At 47.3% G+C, this 21,137-nt stretch overlaps 1 protein-coding gene across 1 annotated transcript in view; it reads right to left on the bottom strand.

Moving 5' to 3' along the window:
- LOC134934383 (adhesion G protein-coupled receptor E3-like) overlaps window positions 1–21,137 on the bottom strand; it is a 535,434-nt gene that overhangs the window by 161,554 nt on the left and 352,743 nt on the right. Inside the window, exon 7 of the mRNA XM_063929832.1 lies at window positions 17,323–17,391. Coding sequence (XP_063785902.1) covers window positions 17,323–17,391 — 69 coding nt within the window. The remainder of the gene's footprint in view (window positions 1–17,322; window positions 17,392–21,137) is intronic.

Here is a 21,137-nt window from a genome sequence, read left to right as displayed (position 1 = left end):
CAAACCAGAATACTTAACCAAGTAACAGTGCAGGAACAGCAACTGCTGAACAAACCAGAATACTGTACTTAACCAAGTAACAGTGCAGGCAGAACGAAGCACCGGGCGGGCGCCCACTGTCCCCTATGGACTACGAGAAAAGGATTTACGAGTAGGTAATTAAAATCCTATTTTCACTTACGTCCTTGGGGATACTGGGAATTCATTTAATACCATGGGGAAGTACCAAAGCTCCCAAACCGGGTGGGAGAGTGCCGAGGTTTCTGCAGACTAATTGAGGCCAAGGTATTGAACTTGTAAAACTTATCAAACGTGTTCGAACCCGACCAAGCAGCTGCTCGGCAGAGCTGTAAAAGCAGAGACACTCAAGAAGAACCCCCCGACCTAGTAGAGTGGACTGTACAGATTTTGGAACCGGCAAGCCTGCCGTGGAATAAGCAGGTTAGATAGTGAGCCTGATCCAGCGTGCAATTGACTGCTTTGAAGCAGGTCACCCAATTTTATTGGGATCATAGAAAATGAACAGCAAGTCCGATTTCCTGTGACGAGCTGTTCTCTTTACATAAACCTTCAACGCCCTCACAACATCCAAAGTCTTTGAAGTAGCAGAGGTGTCCGTAACAACCAAAACCACAATTGGTTGGTTAATGTGAAACGCGGACACCACCTTAGGAAGAAATTGCTGACGAGTCCTGAGTTCAGCCTTTCCTCATGGAAAATCAAGTCTCTTGTGAGACAACGCACCCAGTTCCGACACATGTCTTGCTGAAGTCAAGGCCAACAGTGTGATGGTTTTCCATGTAAGATACTTTACGTCAACCTCCTGCAATGGTTCAAACCATTCCGATTGGAGGAACTGCAACACTAAATTGAGATCCCAAGGTACTGTGGGGGGCACAAAGGGAGGTTGAATGTGCAGAACACCTTTTAAGAACGTCAGGACCTCAGGGAAAGAAGCCAATTGTTTCTGAAAGAAAATAGACAAGGCCGAAATCTGAACTTTAATGGAGCCTAAGTGTAGACCCACATCCACTCCCGACTGCAGAAAAGGCAGGAAACATCCCAGATAAAATTCCACCGCAGAATATTGTCTGCTCTCACACCAAGAGACATTTTTTTTCCAGATACAATGGTAATGCTTAGACGTTACCCCCTTTCTGGCCTGGATCATAGTTGGGATGACCTTGTCAGGAATCCCTCTCCAGGCTTGAATCAGCCGTTCAACTTCCATGCTGTTAAACAAAGCGACGGCAAGTCTTGAAAGGCGTACTTGTAGAAGATCCTCTCGACGAGGTAGAGGCCACGGATCTTCGATCAGCATCTCAAGAAGATCCACATACCAGGCCCTTCTTGGCCAGTCCGGAGCAATGAGGATTGCTTGAACCTTTTCTCTTTTTACTCTTTTCAGAATTCTCGAGATCAGAGGAAGTGGGGGTAACACGTACAGCAGATGGTAAACCCACAGAGTTGTAATGGCATCCACCACCACCACTGCCTGTGGGACATTTGACCTGGAACAATACCGCTTCAGCTTCTTGTTGAGTTGAGATGTCATCATGTCGATTTGTGGGTAACCCCACCGACGCGTCAGCCACTGGAATACCCCCGAGTGGAGGCCCCATTCCCCCTTGTGCAGGTCGTGTCTGCTGAGGAAGTCTATTTCCCAGTTGTCTACTCCCGGAATGAAGACCACCAACAACGCCACCGCGTGTTTTTCCACCCACAGGAGAATTCTTGACACCTCTGCATTGTGGCTCTGCTTTTCGTTCCGCCCTGTCAGTTTATGTACGTCACCACCGTCACATTGTCGGACTGGACCTGAATGCCCTGATTCTAAAGAAGATATGAGGCCTGCAGTAGAGCATTGTAGATAGCTCCGAGTTCCAAGATGTGTATCAGAAGGATGACCTCCAGATTTGTCCATCTTCCCTGAAACTGTATCCCTTGGGTGACTGCGCTCAACCTCTGAGACTTGAGTCTGTGGTTAGTAGAATCCAATTCTGAATCCCGAACCTCTGACCCTCGACTAGGTGAGAAGTTTGTAGCCACCACAGGAGGGAGATCCTGGCTTTTGGTGACAGACGAATCCTCTGGTGCATGTGAAAATGCGATCCGTACCATTTGTCCAACAGATAGAGCTGGTAGGGCCTCGCATGAAACCTTCCATACTGAATCACCTCGTAAGAGGCCACCATTTGCCCCAGAAGGTGTATGCAGAGATGCACCGAGATCCGGGTTGGCTTCAGGACAGCCCGAACCATCGACTGGATTATCATTGCCTATTCCAAGGAAAGGAATACTTTCTGAGACTCTGTGTCCAGTATCATTTCCAGGAAATGAAGCCTCTGCGTTGGCTCTAGGTGAGATTTTGGTAGGTTCAGAATCCACCCATGATCCAGGAGTAGTCTGGTTGAGAGATCAATGTTCTCTAACAATTGCTCCCTGGACGGTGCCTTTATCAGAAGACCATTCAGGTACGGAATTATGTTCACTCTTCATTTGCGGAGAAGTAACATCATCTTTGCCATCACTTTGGTGAACACCCTCGGTGTCATGGAGAGGCCAATTGGCAGGGCCTGGAACTGGTAGTGACAGTCCTGCAGAGTAAACCGTAGATAAGCCTAATGAGGTGGCCAGATCAGAATGTGAAGGTACGCATCTTTGATATCCAGAGATACTAGGAATTCCCCCTCCTCCAGACCTACCGATTACCGCTCTCAGAGGCTCCATCTTGAATTTGAATACTCTTAAGTACGGGTTCAACGACTTGAGGTTCAGAATTTGTCTTACCGAACCGTCCAGTTTCGGTACTACAAACAAGCTGGAATAGTAACCTTTGTTTAGTAGGTGAGGTGGAACTGGAACAATGACCTGGGTCTGTACCAGTTTTTGAATGGCGTCCTGTGATGTTATACTTGCCTCTTGTGAAACTGGTAAGCCTGATTTAAAGATTCTGTGAGGTAGGAGCTCCTGGAACTCCAGTCTGTAGCCCTGGGATATCAGATCTATGACCCAGAGATCCCAGCATGAACTTGTCCAGATGTGTCTGAAGAATTTTAGCAAGTCACCCACCTGCCTGTCTTCCAGGCATCATGGTCCACCGTCATGCTGAAGGTTTTGAGGAAGCAGAGCCTGAGCCCTGTTCCTGTGAACCAGCAGTCACTGGTTTATGTGGTTTACCTCTGTTGCCTCTGTTGGCGGTAGAAGAATCTCTGGCCTTGCCCTTAACTTGCCAGTCCTAAAGGACTGTAAATTGGGTCTTGAGTAGGCCTTCCTAGTTGGGGGAGATGCAGAAGCTAGGTATGTGGACTTACCCGCAGTAGCCTTGGAGATCCATTTGTCTAGTTCATCTCCAAATAGGGCCTCACCTGTGAAGGGTAGGCCTTCCAGGCCTTTCCTGGAGTCCGCGTCCGCAGTCCACTGGCGTAGCCATAATCCCCTGCATGCCGACACTGCCATAGCTGTAGTGCATGCATTAAGCAAGCCTATCTTTTTAATGGCTTCCACCATAAAGTTTGCAGAGTCTTGTATATGTTAGAAGAACAAGATAACCTCCTACTGAGGCAAGGTGTCTAACCCCTCAATCAGGTTACCCGACCATTTAGCTCTTGTAATCCACCCACATGCTATAGTGGGTCTTTGGGCCACCCCAGCAGCTGTATACAAAGATTTGAGCGTAGTCTCAATTTTACGCTCAGCCACGTCTTTTAGGGAGGCTGCACCCGGGACAGGCAATACAATTTTCTGTGAGAGCCTGGATACTGATGCATCCACTATCGGTGGATTTTCCCATTTTTTGCTATCCTCTGGAGAAAAAAGAAAAGATGATAACAACGTTTAGGGATTTGACATTTCTTCAAACAGGGTATTTAGTTCCTTTGACAGTAAAAGTGGCAGAGGATTTATTTTTTTATATTAAAATAAGATTCCTCACTCTCCTCTGTCACCTTGTCAAGGATATTCAGAACTACTCTGATAGCCTCTATGAGAGCCTCCATTCCTTGCGACAGAGTACCCTCCCCCACCTCTGAATCCACCCCACCCTCCTCCATTTCTGACCAGTCATCATCAGTGTCAGACTGCAGGACATGGGCCAAAGTACGTTTTTTCGGACAAATGGCAGGGGACTGTGATGCTGGTTTGGGTACGGATTCTCTTTTCATAAACTCAGTCATAATTTATCTTGACTTCTTTGCTGCGCCTAGGCACACCATGGTTTATTAACATAAACCCTTCATCTATTGTTCTCAGCTGCAATACAATACAGAGAACAATACATCAGGGGATTAAGTCATTACAGCAGGGGATTAAATCTGATTGACCTGGCTCAATTAATCCTATTAGAGGCCAAGATAAACATGGACCCATCTGTAGATTGTCTTAAGTATTTCCTCGCTTTCTCATTTCGAGATAACTTAGTAGAAATTGTGGAAATCATTCCCCTAAAGGAGTCCAGCCATGCTGGTTCTGCCTCACCAGCCTGGGAAGGGATACTACATTGAGTACACACTAGTGAACCCCCTGGAGAAGAGGAACACTGCCTTACATGAAACACACTCTTTGCGTGACATAATGTAACAAAGACAGCACACATACACAGGAAAAGGTTAAATGCACAATTAACCCACAGAGCCCTTCCAGGGAGAGACAGAGAGGGTATGAAGCCAGCACACAGGCACCCTAAATGCTAATGCCAAGCTTAGCTCAGTCGCAGACTAAGTACCTAGATTAGGGACTTAATACACTAATAAACGCTCCCCCTCTGTTATGACCCCTTGGTACCGCTGAGGTAATCTGGAGTTTCTCCGGAGGAGCTGTACGTTTCTGTCAGTCAGCGTCTGTGTCAGCTGCAGAGGGAAAATAGTGCTGGTGAGCTGCTGGATCTGCTCATAGTGAAGCCCCGCCCCTTCAATGGCACGCAGTCTTCCCGCTCTTTTTTATACTGGCTGTATGTGTCTATGTGCATAAAATGGAGAGACAGACGCGTTTTATGGCTTTGTTGCCAGTCTGGGTACTTTGTCCACTGTTTAGCGTCTGAGTCCATACACAGCAGGAGTTGCTGCCGTGCGTCTCCGTACCCTTATGCCGCCATAATGGCTGGCGACCCGCTAACCGGGATGCCGGCTTAGTACTCACCACTCTTTATTATTCTGGCTCTGTTAGGGGTGGCTCCTGATTGGCTGACGGTCCGTGAGCTCCGATTGGCTAACAGCCGGCTGAATAGAAAGAATACACACTGCTGCTCTGTGTGCCTCCGCGGCTGCCTGCCCTGTCGGTGCGCACTGCGCAGGCAGCTGGCCTGTCTCCGCGATTCTCATCGCTGCCACCCGTGCCCCCTCTCAGCCAGGGCCCGAGACTGGGGTCCCCACCGTCCCCCCTTGATGGCGGGCCTGGCGATGAGATACAGTAGAAGCAGGGCTGGCCTGACCATTGCTGTCTGTCTGGGAGAAACAGGAGCACTGTATTGTGGAGTTACATCAGTCTAGCAGAGCCCCATATTATCATCAGCCATGTGGATCTGCAAGGCTAGAAGCTAACTCCACCGGAGGAAAGTTTAATCCCGCTGGAGGAAAGGAAAGACGCGCATACAGGGAGCCGCAGTACCAGCAGGGCCGGCTGAACCATTACGCACAGCTGACTGATCCTGACTGGACTTGGAGTAACTCTGCAATATACAGCCATCGCCCACCCCCGCATACAGTACACAACCTGCCAGCAGCCAGAGTCTCTCAGAGCTCCCCTCCCAGCTGGTCAATCCAAAACTGCCAAAAAGCACGGTGGAGATTCACACGTGACCGCAACAAGGAAGTGCAGTACTGGTGTGGCCGACGGACAGCGGTTAACACAACTCCTGGCAAGAGTGGCAAACGCTGACAGCACAAAAGGAGGATATTGCCCAACCAACAGGGATTCTGAACAGTAAGCCAGAGACCACATTTAACAAATGGAACGCTTCACCAGGGTAAATCCAGCTGCAATCAAAAAAGACTTACCGGTAAGTGAAATTTGTGAGCGGGACGCCACACCAACACAATACATGCCACCACTGGAAAGTTTTAACGCATCAGACTTGGGGCCTAATTCAGACCTAACCGCAGCAGCAAATTTGTTAGCAGTTGGGCAAAACCAAGGCCCTCATTCCGAGTTGATCGCTCGCTAGCTGCTTTTAGCAGCATTGCACACGCTAGGCCGCCGCCCTCTGGGAGTGTATCTTAGCTTAGCAGAATTGCGAACAAAAGAGTAGCAAAATTGCTACTAAAAAAATTCATGCAGTTTCTGAGTAGCTCCAGACCTACTCCTAGATTGCGATCACCTCAGTCCGTTTAGTTCCTGGTTTGACGTCACAAAAACACCCTGCGTTCGGCCAGCCACTCCCCCGTTTCTCCAGCCACTCCTGCGTTTTGCCTGGCACGCCTGCGTTTTTTATCACTCTCTCTGAAAACGCTGAGTTGCCGCCCAAAAACACCCACTTCCTGTCAATTATACTACGAACTCTCAAGCGACTGAAAAACGTTGCTGGATCTTGGTTAAAACTACAAAGTTTTGTGTGAAAGTTCTTAGCGCATGCGCGCTGCGTACCATGTGCATAATTGCCGATTTTTCACTTGATCGCTGCGCTGCGAAAAATAAGAATTTACTTACCGATAATTCTATTTCTCGTAGTCCGTAGTGGATGCTGGGAACTCCGTAAGGACCATGGGGAATAGCGGCTCCGCAGGAGACTGGGCACAAAAAGAAAGCTTTAGGACTACCTGGTGTGCACTGGCTCCTCCCCCTATGACCCTCCTCCAAGCCTCAGTTAGGATACTGTGCCCGGACGAGCGTACACAATAAGGAAGGATTTTGAATCCCGGGTAAGACTCATACCAGCCACACCAATCACACCGTACAACTTGTGATATGAACCCAGTTAACAGCATGATAACAGAGGAGCCTCTGAATAGATGGCTCACAACAAGAACCCGATTAGTTAACAATAAGTATGTACAATTATTGCAGACAATCCGCACTTGGGATGGGCGCCCAGCATCCACTACGGACTACGAGAAATAGAATTATCGGTAAGTAAATTCTTATTTTCTCTGACGTCCTAGTGGATGCTGGGAACTCCGTAAGGACCATGGGGATTATACCAAAGCTCCCAAACGGGCGGGAGAGTGCGGATGACTCTGCAGCACCGAATGAGAAAACTCAAGGTCCTCCTCAGCCAGAGTGTCAAACTTGAAAAAATTTACCAAAGGTATTTGACCCTGACCAAGTAGCAGCTCGGCAAAGTTGTAAAGCCGAGACCCCTCGGGCAGCCGCCCAGGATGAGCCCACCTTCCTTGTGGAGTGGGCTTTTACAGATTTTGGCTGTGGCAGGCCTGCCACAGAATGCGCAAGCTGAATTGAATTACAAATCCAGCGAGCAATAGTCTGCTTAGAAGCAGGAGCACCCAGCTTGTTGGGTGCGTACAGGATAAACAGCGAGTCAGATTTCCTGACTCCAGCCGTCCTGGAAATATAAATTTTCAGGGCCCTGACAACGTCTAGAAACTTGGAGTCCTCCAAGTCCCTAGTAGCCGCAGGCACCACAATAGGCTGGTTCAGGTGAAACGCTGACACCACCTTAGGAGAAACTGAGGACGAGTCCTCAATTCCGCCCTGTCCGAATGGAAAATCAGATAAGGGCTTTTACAGGATAAAGCCGCCAATTCCGACACTCGCCTGGCCGAAGCCAGGGCCAACAGCATGACCACTTTCCACGTGAGATATTTCAAATCCACAGATTTAAATGGTTCAAACCAATGTGATTTTAGGAACCCCAAAACTACATTGAGATCCCAAGGTGCCACTGGAGGCACAAAAGGAGGCTGTATATGCAGCACCCCTTTGACAAATGTCTGAACTTCAGGAACTGAAGCCAGTTCTTTCTGGAAGAAAATCGACAGGGCCGAAATCTGAACCTTAATGGATCCCAATTTGAGGCCCATAGACACTCCTGTTTGCAGGAAATGCAGGAATCGACCCAGTTGAAATTCCTCTGTTGGGCCTTCCTGGCCTCGCACCACGCAACATATTTCCGCCAAATGCGATGATAATGCTTTGCGGTTACATCCTTTCTGGCTTTAATCAAAGTAGGGATGACTTCATCTGGAATGCCTTTTTCCTTCAAGATCCGGCGTTCAACCGCCATGCCGTCAAACGCAGCCGCGGTAAGTCTTGAAACAGACAGGGTCCCTGCTGGAGCAGGTCCCTTCTTAGAGGTAGAGGCCACGGGTCCTCTGTAAGCATCTCTTGAAGTTCCGGGTACCAAGTCCTTCTTGGCCAATCCGGAGCCACGAGTATAGTTCTTACTCCTCTCCGTCTTATAATTCTCAGTACCTTGGGTATGAGCGGCAGAGGAGGGAACACATAAACCGACTGGTACACCCACGGCGTTACCAGGGCGTCCACAGCTATCGCCTGAGGGTCCCTTGACCTGGCGCAATAACTTTTTAGTTTTTTGTTGAGGCGGGACGCCATCATGTCCACCTTTGGTTTTTCCCAACGGCTTACAATCATGTGGAAAACCTCCGGGTGGAGTCCCCACTCCCCCGGGTGGAGGTCGTGTCTGCTGAGGAAGTCTGCTTCCCAGTTGTCCACACCCGGAATAAACACTGCTGACAGTGCTATCACATGATTTTCCGCCCATCGGAGAATCCTTGCAGCTTCTGCCATTGCCCTCCTGCTTCTTGTGCCGCCCTGCCTGTTTACGTGGGCGACCGCCGTGATGTTGTCCGACTGGATCAACACCGGTTGGTCCTGAAGCAGAGGTCTCGCTTGGCTTAGGGCATTGTAAATGGCCCTTAGCTCCAGGATATTTATGTGAAGTGAGGTCTCCAGGTTTGACCACACTCCCTGGAAATTTCTTCCCTGTGTGACTGCTCCCCAGCCTCGAAGGCTGGCATCCGTGGTCACCAGGACCCAGTCCTGAATGCCGAATATGCGGCCCTCTAAAAGATGAGCACTCTGCAACCACCACAGGAGAGACACCCTTGTCCTTGGTGACAGGGTTATCCTCTGATGCATCTGAAGATGCGATCCGGACCATTTGTCCAGCAGGTCCCACTGGAAAGTTCTTGCGTGGAATCTGCCGAATGGAATTGCTTCGTAAGAAGCCACCATTTTTCCCAGGACCCTTGTGCATTGATGCACTGATACTTGACCTGGTTTTAGGAGGTTTCTGACTAGATCGGATAACTCCCTGGCTTTCTCCTCCGGGAGAAATACCTTTTTCTGGACTGTGTCCAGAATCATCCCTAGGAACAGAAGACGTGTCGTCGGGATCAGCTGCGATTTTGGAATATTGAGAATCCAACCGTGCTGTCGTAACACTTCTTGAGATAGTGCTACCCCGACTACCAACTGTTCCCTGGATCGCGCCCTTATTAGGAGATCGTCCAAGTACGGGATAATTAAAACTCCCTTCCTTCGAAGGAGTATCATCATTTCGGCCATTACCTTGGTAAAGACCCGCGGTGCCGTGGACAATCCAAACGGCAGCGTTTGGAACGGATAGTGGCAGTTCTGTACCACAAACCTGAGGTACCCTTGGTGAGAAGGGTAAATCGGGACATGCAGGTACGCATCCTTGATGTCCAGAGACACCATGTAATCCCCTTCCTCCAGGCTCGAGATAACCGCTCTGAGTGACTCCATCTTGAATTTGAACCTCTTTATGTAAGTGTTCAATGACTTTAGATTTAAAATGGGTCTCACCGAGCCGTCCGGCTTCGGTACCACAAACATTGTGGAATAATACCCCTTTCCTTGTTGCAGGAGGGGTACCTTGATTATCACCTGCTGGGAATACAGCTTGTGAATAGCTTCTAAGACCGCCTCCCTGTCGGAAGGAGTCGTCGGTAAGGCAGACTTTAGGAAACGGCGAGGGGGAGACGTCTCGAACTCCAATTTGTACCCCTGAGATACTACCTGAAGGATCCAGGGATCTACTTGTGAGCGAGCCCACTGTGCGCTGAAATTCTTGAGACGGGCCCCCACCGTCCCTGAGTCCGCCTGTAGAGCCCCAGCGTCATGCTGCGGACTTAGCGGAAGCGGGGGAGGACTTCTGTTCCTGGGAACTGGCTGTTTGCTGCAGCCTTTTTCCTCTCCCTCTGCCACGGGGCAGACAAGAGGAGCCTTTTGCCCGCTTGCCCTTATGGGGCCGAAAGGACTGCGCATGATAATACGATGTCTTCTTTTGCTGAGAGGCGACCTGGGGTAAAAACGTGGATTTCCCAGCCGTTGTCGTGGAAACCAGGTCCGACAGACCTACCCCAAATAACTCCTCTCCTTTATAAGGCAATACTTCCATATGCCTTTTAGAATCGGCATCACCTGACCACTGCCGAGTCCATAACCCCCTTCTGGCGGAAATGGACATAGCACTTACTCGTGATGCCAGTCGGCAAATATCCCTCTGTGCATCACGCATGTATAAAAATGCATCTTTTAAATGCTCTAGAGTCAGTAATATACTGTCCCTATCCAGGGTATCAATATTGTCTGTCAGGGAGTCTGACCAAGCCACCCCAGCACTGCACATCCAGGCTGAGGCGATTGCTGGTCGCAGTATAACACCAGTGTGTGTGTATATACACTTCAGGATAGTCTCCTGCTTTCTATCAGCAGGATCCTTAAGGGCGGCCGTATCCGGAGACGGTAGTGCCACCTGTTTGGACAAGCGTGTGAGCGCTTTATCCACCCTAGGGGGTGTTTCCCAACGTGCCCTATCCTCTGGCAGGAAAGGGTACATCGCCAATAACTTCCTAGGAATTATTTGTTTTTTATCGGGAGAAACCCACGCTTCATCACACACTTCATTTAATTCCTCAGATGCAGGAAAAACTACAGGTAGTTTTTTCTCACCAAACATAATACCCTTTTTAGTGGTACCTGTGGTATTATCAGAAATGTGTAAAACATTTTTCATTGCCTCAATCATGTAACGTGTGGCCCTACTGGAAGTTACATTTGTCTCCTCATTGTCGACACTGGAGTCAGTATCTGTGTCGACGTCTGTATCTGCCATCTGAGGTAGCGGGCGTTTTAGAGCCCCTGATGGCCTTTGAGACGCCTGGACAGGCACAAGCTGAGAGGCCGGCTGTCCCATGTCATCAAACTTCTTATGTAAAGAGTTGACACTTTCACGTAATTCCTTCCATAAGCCCATCCACTCAGGTGTCGACCCCCTAGGGGTGACATCTCCACTACAGGCAATTGCTCCGCCTCCACATCATTTTCCTCTTCATACATGTCGACACAGCCGTACCGACACACAGCACACACACCGGGAATGCTCTGAAAGAGGACAGGACCCCACTAGCCCTTTGGGGAGACAGAGGGAGAGTATGCCAGCACACACCAGAACGCTATATATACACAGGGATATCACTATATAGAGTGTTTTCCCTTATAGCTGCTGTTATCTGTAATACTGCGCCTAATTAGTGCCCCCCCTCTCTTTTTTACCCTTTTCTGTAGTGCAGGACTGCAGGGGAGAGTCAGGGAGACGTCCTTCCAGCGGAGCTGTGAGGGAAAATGGCGCCAGTGTGCTGAGGAGAATAGCTCCGCCCCCTTTTCGGCGGACTTTTCTCCCACTTTTTATGAGAATCTGGCAGGGGTTAATGTACATCCATATAGCCCTGGGGGTTATATGTGATGTATTTTTGCCAGTGAAGGTGTTAATATTGCTGCTCAGGGCGCCCCCCCCCCAGCGCCCTGCACCCATCAGTGACCGCAGTGTGAGGTGTGCATGAGGAGCAATGGCGCACAGCTGCAGTGCTGTGCGCTACCTTGATGAAGACTGATGTCTTCTGCCGCCGATTTTCCGGACCTCTTCTTGCTTCTGGCTCTGTAAGGGGGCCGGCGGCGCGGCTCTGGGACCGGACTCCGAGGCTGGGCCTGTGTTCGATCCCTCTGGAGCTAATGGTGTCCAGTAGCCTAAGAAGCCCAAGCTGGCTGCAAGCAGGCAGGTTCGCTTCTTCTCCCCTTAGTCCCTCGATGCAGTGAGCCTGTTGCCAGCAGGTCTCACTGAAAATAAAAAACCTAAAACTAACTTTTTTCTAAGAAGCTCAGGAGAGCCTCCTAGATTGCACCCTGCTCGGTTGGGCACAAAAATCTAACTGAGGCTTGGAGGAGGGTCATAGGGGGAGGAGCCAGTGCACACCAGGTAGTCCTAAAGCTTTCTTTTTGTGCCCAGTCTCCTGCGGAGCCGCTATTCCCCATGGTCCTTACGGAGTTCCCAGCATCCACTAGGACGTCAGAGAAAACGGCAACGAGTGAACAACTCGGAATGACCACCCATGTGCACTACAGGTGTGACAGATATAACATTTGCAGAGAGAGTTAGATTTGGATGGGTTATATTGTTTCTCTGCAGGGTAAATGCTGGCTGCTTTATGTTTACATTGCAATTTAGATCTCAATTTGAACACACCCCACCCAAACCTAACTCTCTCTGCACATGTTATATCTGCCCCACCTGCAGTGCACATAGGGGGTAATTCCAAGTTGATTGCAGCAGGAAGTTTTTTAGCAATTGGGCAAAACCATGTGCACTGCAGGGGAGGCAGATATAACATGTGCAGAGAGAGAGAGATTTGGGTGTGGTGAGTTCAATCTGAAATCTAAATTGCAGTGTAAAAATAAAGCAGCCATTATTTACCCTGCACATAATCAAAATAACCCACCCAAATCTAACTCTCTCTGCAAATCTTATATCTGCCTCTCCTGCAGTGCACATGGTTTTGCCCAACTGCTAAAAAATTTCCTGCTGCGATCAACTTGGAATTACCCCCATGGTTTTACCCATTAGCTAAAGAAATTGCTGCTGCGAACAGGTCTGAATTAGGCCCTAAGATCTAATCGCAGCAGCAATAGGCAAAACCATGTGCACTGCAGGGGGGAGATATAACATGTGCAGAGAGAGTTAGATTTGGGTGGGGTGTGTTCAAACTGAAATCTAAATTGCAGTGTTAAAATAAAGCAGCCAGTATTTACCCTGCACAAAAACAAAATAACCCACCCAAATCTAACTCTCTCTGCACATGTTATATCTGCCACACCTGCAGTGCACATAGCGGTCATTCCAAGTTGATCGCACGTAGCAACTTTTTGCTGCTTGTGCGATCAACTTAACGTCGCCTATGGGGGAGTGTATTATAGCATAGCAGGGCTGCAAATGCTTGTGCAGCCTTGCTGTGCTAAAAAAGTTTCCTGCAAAACAAGACTTACTTACCCTGTGCAATGGATCCAGCGATGAAGGTCCCGGAATTGACGTCAGACAACCGCCCTCCAAATGCCTGGACATGCCTGCGTTCAGATCTCCATACCCGGAAAACGGTGAGTATCCGCCCCGGAACGCCTCCCCGCTGTCAATCTTTATTCGCTCTTCTGGTCATTGCCCGGTGACGGTTGTCGCTAGGCAAAGACACACATGCACATTGCGTGTGACGTGCATGTGCAGTTCTGACCCATTCGAATTGCAGTGGAGAACCGTTGCGTGCGAACGGGACAGAATGACCCCATGGTTTTGTCCATTAGATAGCAAAATTTGCTGTTGTGATCAGGTCTGAATTAGGCCCCGTAGGCTCTAGGATTAGGGGCCTATGGGTAAAGTTGCTCCTAAAGAATCACTTTGTCCACACAATCTGTGGGACTCCCCCACTGGTGACACTGCACTGATGGTGACCCACTATCTCCTTGTCACCCCATTCTACTTCCCAATTTATTTGATATAAAACAACACTGGCATTATGCTGGCAGGTCCACTTTAAGGTCCACAGTAAGGCCAAAGATTGCAGCAAACAATATATAGGGCTTCATTGATGGACCCCATAGGAACGCAGCTTAGGCATACTAGTTTAACAAATAATTTCTAAACTTGTGTGTTGCTTTTCCCGCAATAAGTTCTCTCTAGCATGCTTCCATGTCTATCGTTTTGTCCCAGCCACAATGATATGATTATCATGCACACATTAGCAAGCATGCAACCACCTTACCTAGTGTTAACCGCTCTGAATAGCATTAGGTGCTCCTGGGCTGTGGACAGGGGTGCATCTAAAGAGGAGGAGGCCCATGTGCAGGCTCCATCTGGGCTCCCTCCTCTTTAGCCAGTGACAGCGCTGTTCCAGAGTCTAGAGCGCATGCGCAGATCTCCAGGAAAATAGTGCGGCAGCCATTTTCCCAGTGATTTTCCTATTGCACATGCGAGAAACACCGGGAAAATGTCGCCACACCTTTTTCCCAGTGATTTCTGAAGTGCTGCTGCTTCGCCGTGGGATCCCGGAGGGTAAGTATTACAACAAATGAGAGCAGGGTGTGCGGGGTGGGCCCCCCTGGAACCCGGGGATCCGTGTACACCGCAAACACTGCACCCTTTATAAATATGCCAGTGGCTGTGGGCACCAGTGTAATAATTAATAAAACTCTACTCCCTTTTAAATTAAAAAAAACATCTTGTGCTAGGATGAAAATTATATTAATAAATGTCCCTTTAAAAAAAAAAATATGTAATTCCCGGCACAAAAGGATATTGCAGGTGGGTTTCTCCTACATTGAATGTGTCTGGTACCAGCTGCTCCCCACAAAGCATAGAAAAGGAAACTATCAAACTAACAATTTAACACCAAAAACTCATAATAAACAGTAGAAACAAAGTCATAGCAAATGAGACTGTATTACAGTACAGACAATACTTCTTGTAATAATGGTGAATTAATGGTCATTGTGAATTACTCACCAATTTTCAGTGTCGTTGCTTGCACTATTGTGGATGGCTGTGATGTTGGACTAGTGATGGATGTCTTGTCTGATAAAGAGTGTTAATAGAAACAATTGAATGGGTGACTGAGGAACGGTAACTCAAGTTCAAGTATCCCTAAGTCTTATTCATTTGCATTCTACACAAGAAGCCTGGGGAACAACGAGGGTCAGTCTGTGTGCACTTAACTCGTGGAAATAATTTCTACTAACAAGAAAACACAGTACACTATAAGCTGATGGGGGAAAGGCAGTGGAGCAAGTAGAAAAAAAAATCTTATTGAACTGTGTGCGTGCGCCAAAGGTGCCCGTGCCAAAAAATGGGTGTGGCCACATGCCACATGGGGTATAGTTAATGAAAATAGGAGCGTGATACACATATGGGGAGCCAGATAAACATATGACCCCAATAGCGCTGTGCCAGATACACATATGCCCCCAATAGTGCCAAATACAAATATGCTCCCAATGGTGGCGTGCGAGATACACATATACCCCCAGTAGTACAGTGCCAAATAATATATGCCCCCACAGTGCCAGATACATATATGACCCCAGTGCCATATATACCCCCACAGTGCCAGATAAAAATATGCCCTCGTAGTGCCAGAAACACATATGCCACCACAGCAACAGATACACATATTCCCTCAGTGCCAGATGTGCCCCCACAGTGCCAGATACACATATGCCCCCCCCCCCCAGTTCACCGCAGCGGGCAGCTCTCCTGGGTCTCCGGTGGCATGTCTCTCAAATGAGGCACCGGCTCGTGAGCCAATCAGAGCTCGAGGACCGGCAGCTGCGGCTCCTAATTGGCTGACAGTCCGCGAGCTCTGATTGACTCATGAACTGGCACTTCATTTCAGAGACATGCCACCACTGGAGACACAGGATGGACACAGGAGAGGCATGTGCTGCGCAGCGGCTGCAAGCATGGAGGTCGGGCCAGTGGTACTGCGTACCGGCTGGCAATTTCTTACCGGCACGCAGTACCGCCCCGTACCACCATACTTGCAGCACTGGGTAAAGGTAACACACATTCAGTGGCATACACAGGATTTCTAGAGGGGGGTTTCCAAATGCAGTCCACAGTCTGTGGAACATTAGAGCAAGTGCAGGAGTCTAGGGGAGTGGTAGAAAAACCAATAATGACCCTGGACATTAATTCAAACATTGGTCTTCTTATACACTAGATACTGTATGGAATACAATGTTAATATTTAATACTATAGTCTATAGTATAGGCTGTATCAAACATTTAAATTATATTAATAAGTGGTCAGGAAAAGGTTAAACAATCCATAATAAATAAATAAATACACAAACATAGTCAGTACTGCACTTTCTAAGCACACATTCTCCCACCTCATGGTAAGGCTCCTGTCTCTTCTTCCTGTTAGCTACTCTCTGGTCCAGTGCACTGATTGAGGACTCAGATCCACATACACAGCAATCTTGGTAGAATTAGCTGCTACCACTAGGCATGTCCAGCAGCTCTACTCTATCCCTTAAACTGCAAGATGTGGCGACAGTTCTAGTAATCATACATTGCATCCAGAAAGTATTCATAGCGCTTCACGTTTTCCACATTTTGTTATGTTACAGCCTTATTCCAAAATGAAATAAATATTTTTTTCCCCTCAAAAGTCTACACACATTACCCCATAATGACAAAAGTTTTTGTTTTTTTTGTGCAAATTTATTCAAAATAAAATACTAAGAAATCACATATACATAAGTATTCACAGCCTTTGCCATGAAGCTCAAAATTGAGCTCAGGTGCATCCTGTTTTCACAGATTATCCTTGAAATGTTCCTATAGCTTAATTGGAGTCCACCTGGGATAAATTCAGTTGATTGCACACTATTTGGAAAGGCACACACCTGCCTATATAAGGTCCCACACTTGACAGTGCATGTCTGAGCACAAACCAAGCAAGAAGTCAAAGGAATTGTCTGTAGACCTCCGACACAGGATTGTCTCGAGGCACAAATCTGTGGAAGGGTATAGAAAAATATCTGCTGCTTTGAAGGTCCCAAACACCGTGGCCTCCATCATCCATAAATGGAAAAAGTTCGGAACCACCAGGACTCTTCCTAGAGCTGGCCGGCCATCTAAACTGAGTGATCAGGTGAGAAGCAACCCCCCTACCTAGTGTTAACCGTCCTGAATAGCATTAGGTGCTCCTGGGCTGTGGGCACCAGTATAATAATTATTAAAACTCTGCTCCCTTTTAATTGGAAATAAAAAGATCTTGTGTTATGAAGATAATTATATTGATTAATGTCACATTTAACGGAAAAAAAAATGTACTTAATTACAGGCAACAAAAAAAATCATATTGCAGGTGGGATAATCCTTCATTGAATGTGCCTGGTACCAGCTGCTCCCCACAAAGCATAGACAAAGAAACTGTCAACTAACAATTTAACACAAACAACTCAAGATAAACAGTAGAAACAAAGTAATAGCAAATGAGACTGCATTACAGTACAGACAATACTTCTTGTAATAAAGAGCCATTGTGAATTACTCGCCTATTTCCGGTGTCGTTGCTTGCACTATTGTTGAAGGCTGTGTTGTTGGACTAGTGGTAGATGTCTTGTCTGATAAAGAGTTTAAATAGAAACATTTGAATGGTTGATTGAGGTATCGCAAGTCCTAATACCCCTAAGTCTGATTAATTTGCATTCAACACAAAAGCCTGAGGCACAACAAGGGTCTGTCTGTGTGCACTTAACTCATGGAAATAATATCTACTAACAACAGAGTACAATATTGTATAAGCAGATAGGAGAAAGGTCACACACATTTAGTAGCAAATGCAGGATTTCTAGAGGGGGAGTTTCCAAATGCAGTCCACAATCTCCCACTCTGTGGAACATTGGAGCAAGTGCTGGAGTCTGGGGGAGCGGTAGAAGAATCTAATAACGTCCCTGGACATTAATGCAAACATTGCTCTTCTTATACACTGGATACTGTATGGAATACAGTATTAATATTTAATACTATAGATGGTCTATAGCAGGAATGGGGAACCTTCGGCCCTCCAGCTGTTGTTAAACTACACATCCCAGCATGCCCTGCAACAGTTTTTGCATAGCAAAACTGTAGCAAGGCATGCTGGTATGTGTAGTTCAACAACAGCTGGAGGGCCGAAGGTTCCCCATCCCTGGTCTATAGTATAGGCTGTATCAAATATTTAAATTATATTAATAAGTGGTCAGGAAAATGTTTTACAAACCATAATAAATAAATAAATACATATATAAACATAATAGAGCCAGTACTGCACTTTCTAAGCACACATTCTCCCACTGTATGGTAAGGCTCCTGTCTATTCATCCTGGTAGCCAGGGGCGTATCTACCCCTTGACCAGAATGGGACTCGCCATGGGCACCAGCCAATAGGGGGGCGCCATCTGGAGGTGCCAACCGCAGCCAAGGGGTAGTGAATCTGCTGGTGCCCCGTTCAGTGAATTGAGCCGCATCAACAAGCTGCCGCCGCTACCGCTGCCATTGGAGCCATCCAGCATTATGCTGTTACTATGGTCAGGCTGGGAGAGTCAGGGGCGATGCTACTGGTGATGCTGCAGTAATGAGTCACAGTGACTCATTAAAGTACACCAGTCTGCAGCGGGCAGCACTGTGGGAGGAAACTCTCTCCTCCCCACCCTTCTCCACTTCCGGCTCCTACTCTTTATGCCTGTTATTGTTGCCGGAGATTATCAGGAGATTGTAGAATCCAATCACCGGCGGGGAGCAAAGCTGACAATGGCTCTCATTCCGAGTTGTTCGCTCGCTAGCTGCTTTTAGCAGCATTGCACACGCTAGGCCGCCGCCCTCTTGGAATGTATCTTAGCTTAGCAGAATAGCGAACGAAAGATTAGCAGAACTGCTACTAAATATTTTCTTGCAGTTTCTGAGTAGCTCCAGACTTACTCCTAGATTGCGATCAGCTCAGTCCGTATAGTTCCTGGTTTGACGTCACAAACACGCCCTGCGTTCGGCCAGCCACTTCCCTGTTTCTCTAGACACCCCCTCGTTTTTCCCTGACATGCCTGCGTTTTTAGCACACTCCTGGAAAACGCTCAGTTATCACCCAGAAACGCCCCTTTCCTGTCAATCATTCACCGATCAGCAGTGCGACTGAAAAGCGCTGCACGAACACCAGCAAATCCTCTAAGTTTTGTGTAAAATAACTTAGCGCATGCGCTCTGCATACCATGCGCATGTGCATTTAGCAACAAATCGCAGCATAGCGAAAATTGGCAACGAGCGAACAACTCGGAATGACCACCAATATCTGAGCCGGCCCAGGTAGTAACCACACTCTCACTAGAAGATGACGTTTATACTAATGGCTAATGAGATGCTGGTTCCCCTCCTTTGATAAGCCATTGCTGGTAATGAAGTGGAGATATATATATATATATATATATATATATATATATATATATATATATATATATATATATATATATATATATATATATATATATAAACAGCAACATAGCCGGCACTCCCCTTGCTGTCATATCATCTGCTCTGGTGCCCTCCTCAGGATACAGGATCCAATAACCACCAGAAGAACAGGCGGCACTCCAGAGACTTTGTTAGCAGTGTTTCTTTTTAATGTTAATGAAGACGCATCAAGTGCTCAAGTTTACATAACCTAGCAGAATTTGTGATTTTCTGGCCATTTGTCAGAGAATATGAATGATAACTCACAAACTTTTCTTTTACTCATGGTTAGTGGTTGGGTGAAGCCATTTATTGTCAAACAACTGTGTTTACTCTTTTTAAATCGTAATGACAACAGAAACTACCCAAATGACCCTGTTCAAAAGTTTACATACCCTGGAGATTTTGGCCTGATAACATGCACACAAGTTAACACAAACAGATTTGAATTGCTACTAAAGGTAACCATCCTCACCTGTGATCTGTTTGCTTGTAATCAGTGTGTGTGTATAAAAGGTCAGTGAGTTTCTGGACTCCTGAAAGACCCTTGCATCTTTCATCCAGTGCTGCACTGACGTGTCTGGATTCTGAGTCATGGGGAAAGCAAAAGAATTGTCTAAGGATCTGTGGGAAAAGGTAATTGAACTGTATAAAACAGGAAAGGGATATAAAAAGATATCCAAGCAATTGAGAATGCCAATCAGCAGTGTTCAAACAGGTCTGAATTAGCCCATCTATCTATCTATCTATCTGTAGCCACGCTCATCATGGCTATATCTGCGGTGGATGGGCACACACACACATATATTACACAGACCGCTGTTATTTGGCACTCACTGATATTTTATGTATATATGAATTTTGATCATTTTTCATTACCTTTTCTCCCATCTCCCTGGTTTTCCCTGTTTTCCTTTGGTCTCTACCTGTTATTCCCCCTATGTTCATCCCGTCCCCTTGCGTTCTTTCTTATAATGTGACACTTATACCCTTTTCTGACAGAAAACCCAGCAATTACCTGGCATTCCAGTGCCGGGATGTTTTGCAGGGCTCTGCCTGACCCTTAACCCCCCCCCCCCACCCCCCATTCACACAGAGAAGCAAATTACCGGGTCAAGAATGTTGAACCGGTAATTTGCGAATCAAAACAGGTATTTCGTCTGTGAAAGGGTCAAACCGGGTCGAAATTCCAGTGTTTCCAACCCTGGTAAATTTCTGGGTCGAAGTCCTGGGAATTTCAACCCAGGTTGACCCTTTCACCCAGAAAAAGGACCCGTGTTTTTTGGCAAATTACTGGGTCAAACTGCTTCACTCGGTACTTTCATTTTCTGTGTGAAAGGGGATTACCAGTTGTTGTGGAGGAGCCTCCAAAGTCCCCTATCTTCCTACCATCTCCACAAGTTCTTCCAGTCAAGCCTCGTCTTCCTCCTTTTTACCCCCTTCTTCCTACCATCTCCCCATCTTTCTCCCATTTCCCCCTGTTCTGCCAGTCTCCTCTTGTCTCCTGATTAATGGCACTATTGTGTGGTGTAATGCGAACAACGGACACCACTGTGTGTTGTAATGTGAATAAGGGGTACTACCATGCGGTGTCATATGAATAATGTTGCACTACTGTGCGTTGTAATTTGAATTGGTACTGTGTGTCCATACCCTGTCCCCATGAGGCCACACCCCTTTATTTTTGGCATAGGTCGAAGGCGCGCATCATCCATATTTTATAATAGGGGGGGTGCCAGTCCCTTACTTTGCCAGGGGCGTTCAGATCCCAAGATACACCTCTGCTGGTAGATACTGTTTGGTCCAGTGCACTGATTAAGGACTCAGATCCATAAACACAGCAAACTTGGTAGAAGGGTATGCAGTTACAATACCCCCATTCGGGATC

Source organism: Pseudophryne corroboree, chromosome 6 (genome assembly GCF_028390025.1).
Source record: "Pseudophryne corroboree isolate aPseCor3 chromosome 6, aPseCor3.hap2, whole genome shotgun sequence".
Taxonomy (NCBI): domain Eukaryota; kingdom Metazoa; phylum Chordata; class Amphibia; order Anura; family Myobatrachidae; genus Pseudophryne; species Pseudophryne corroboree.
This window is presented reverse-complemented; position numbering and strand designations above follow the sequence as displayed.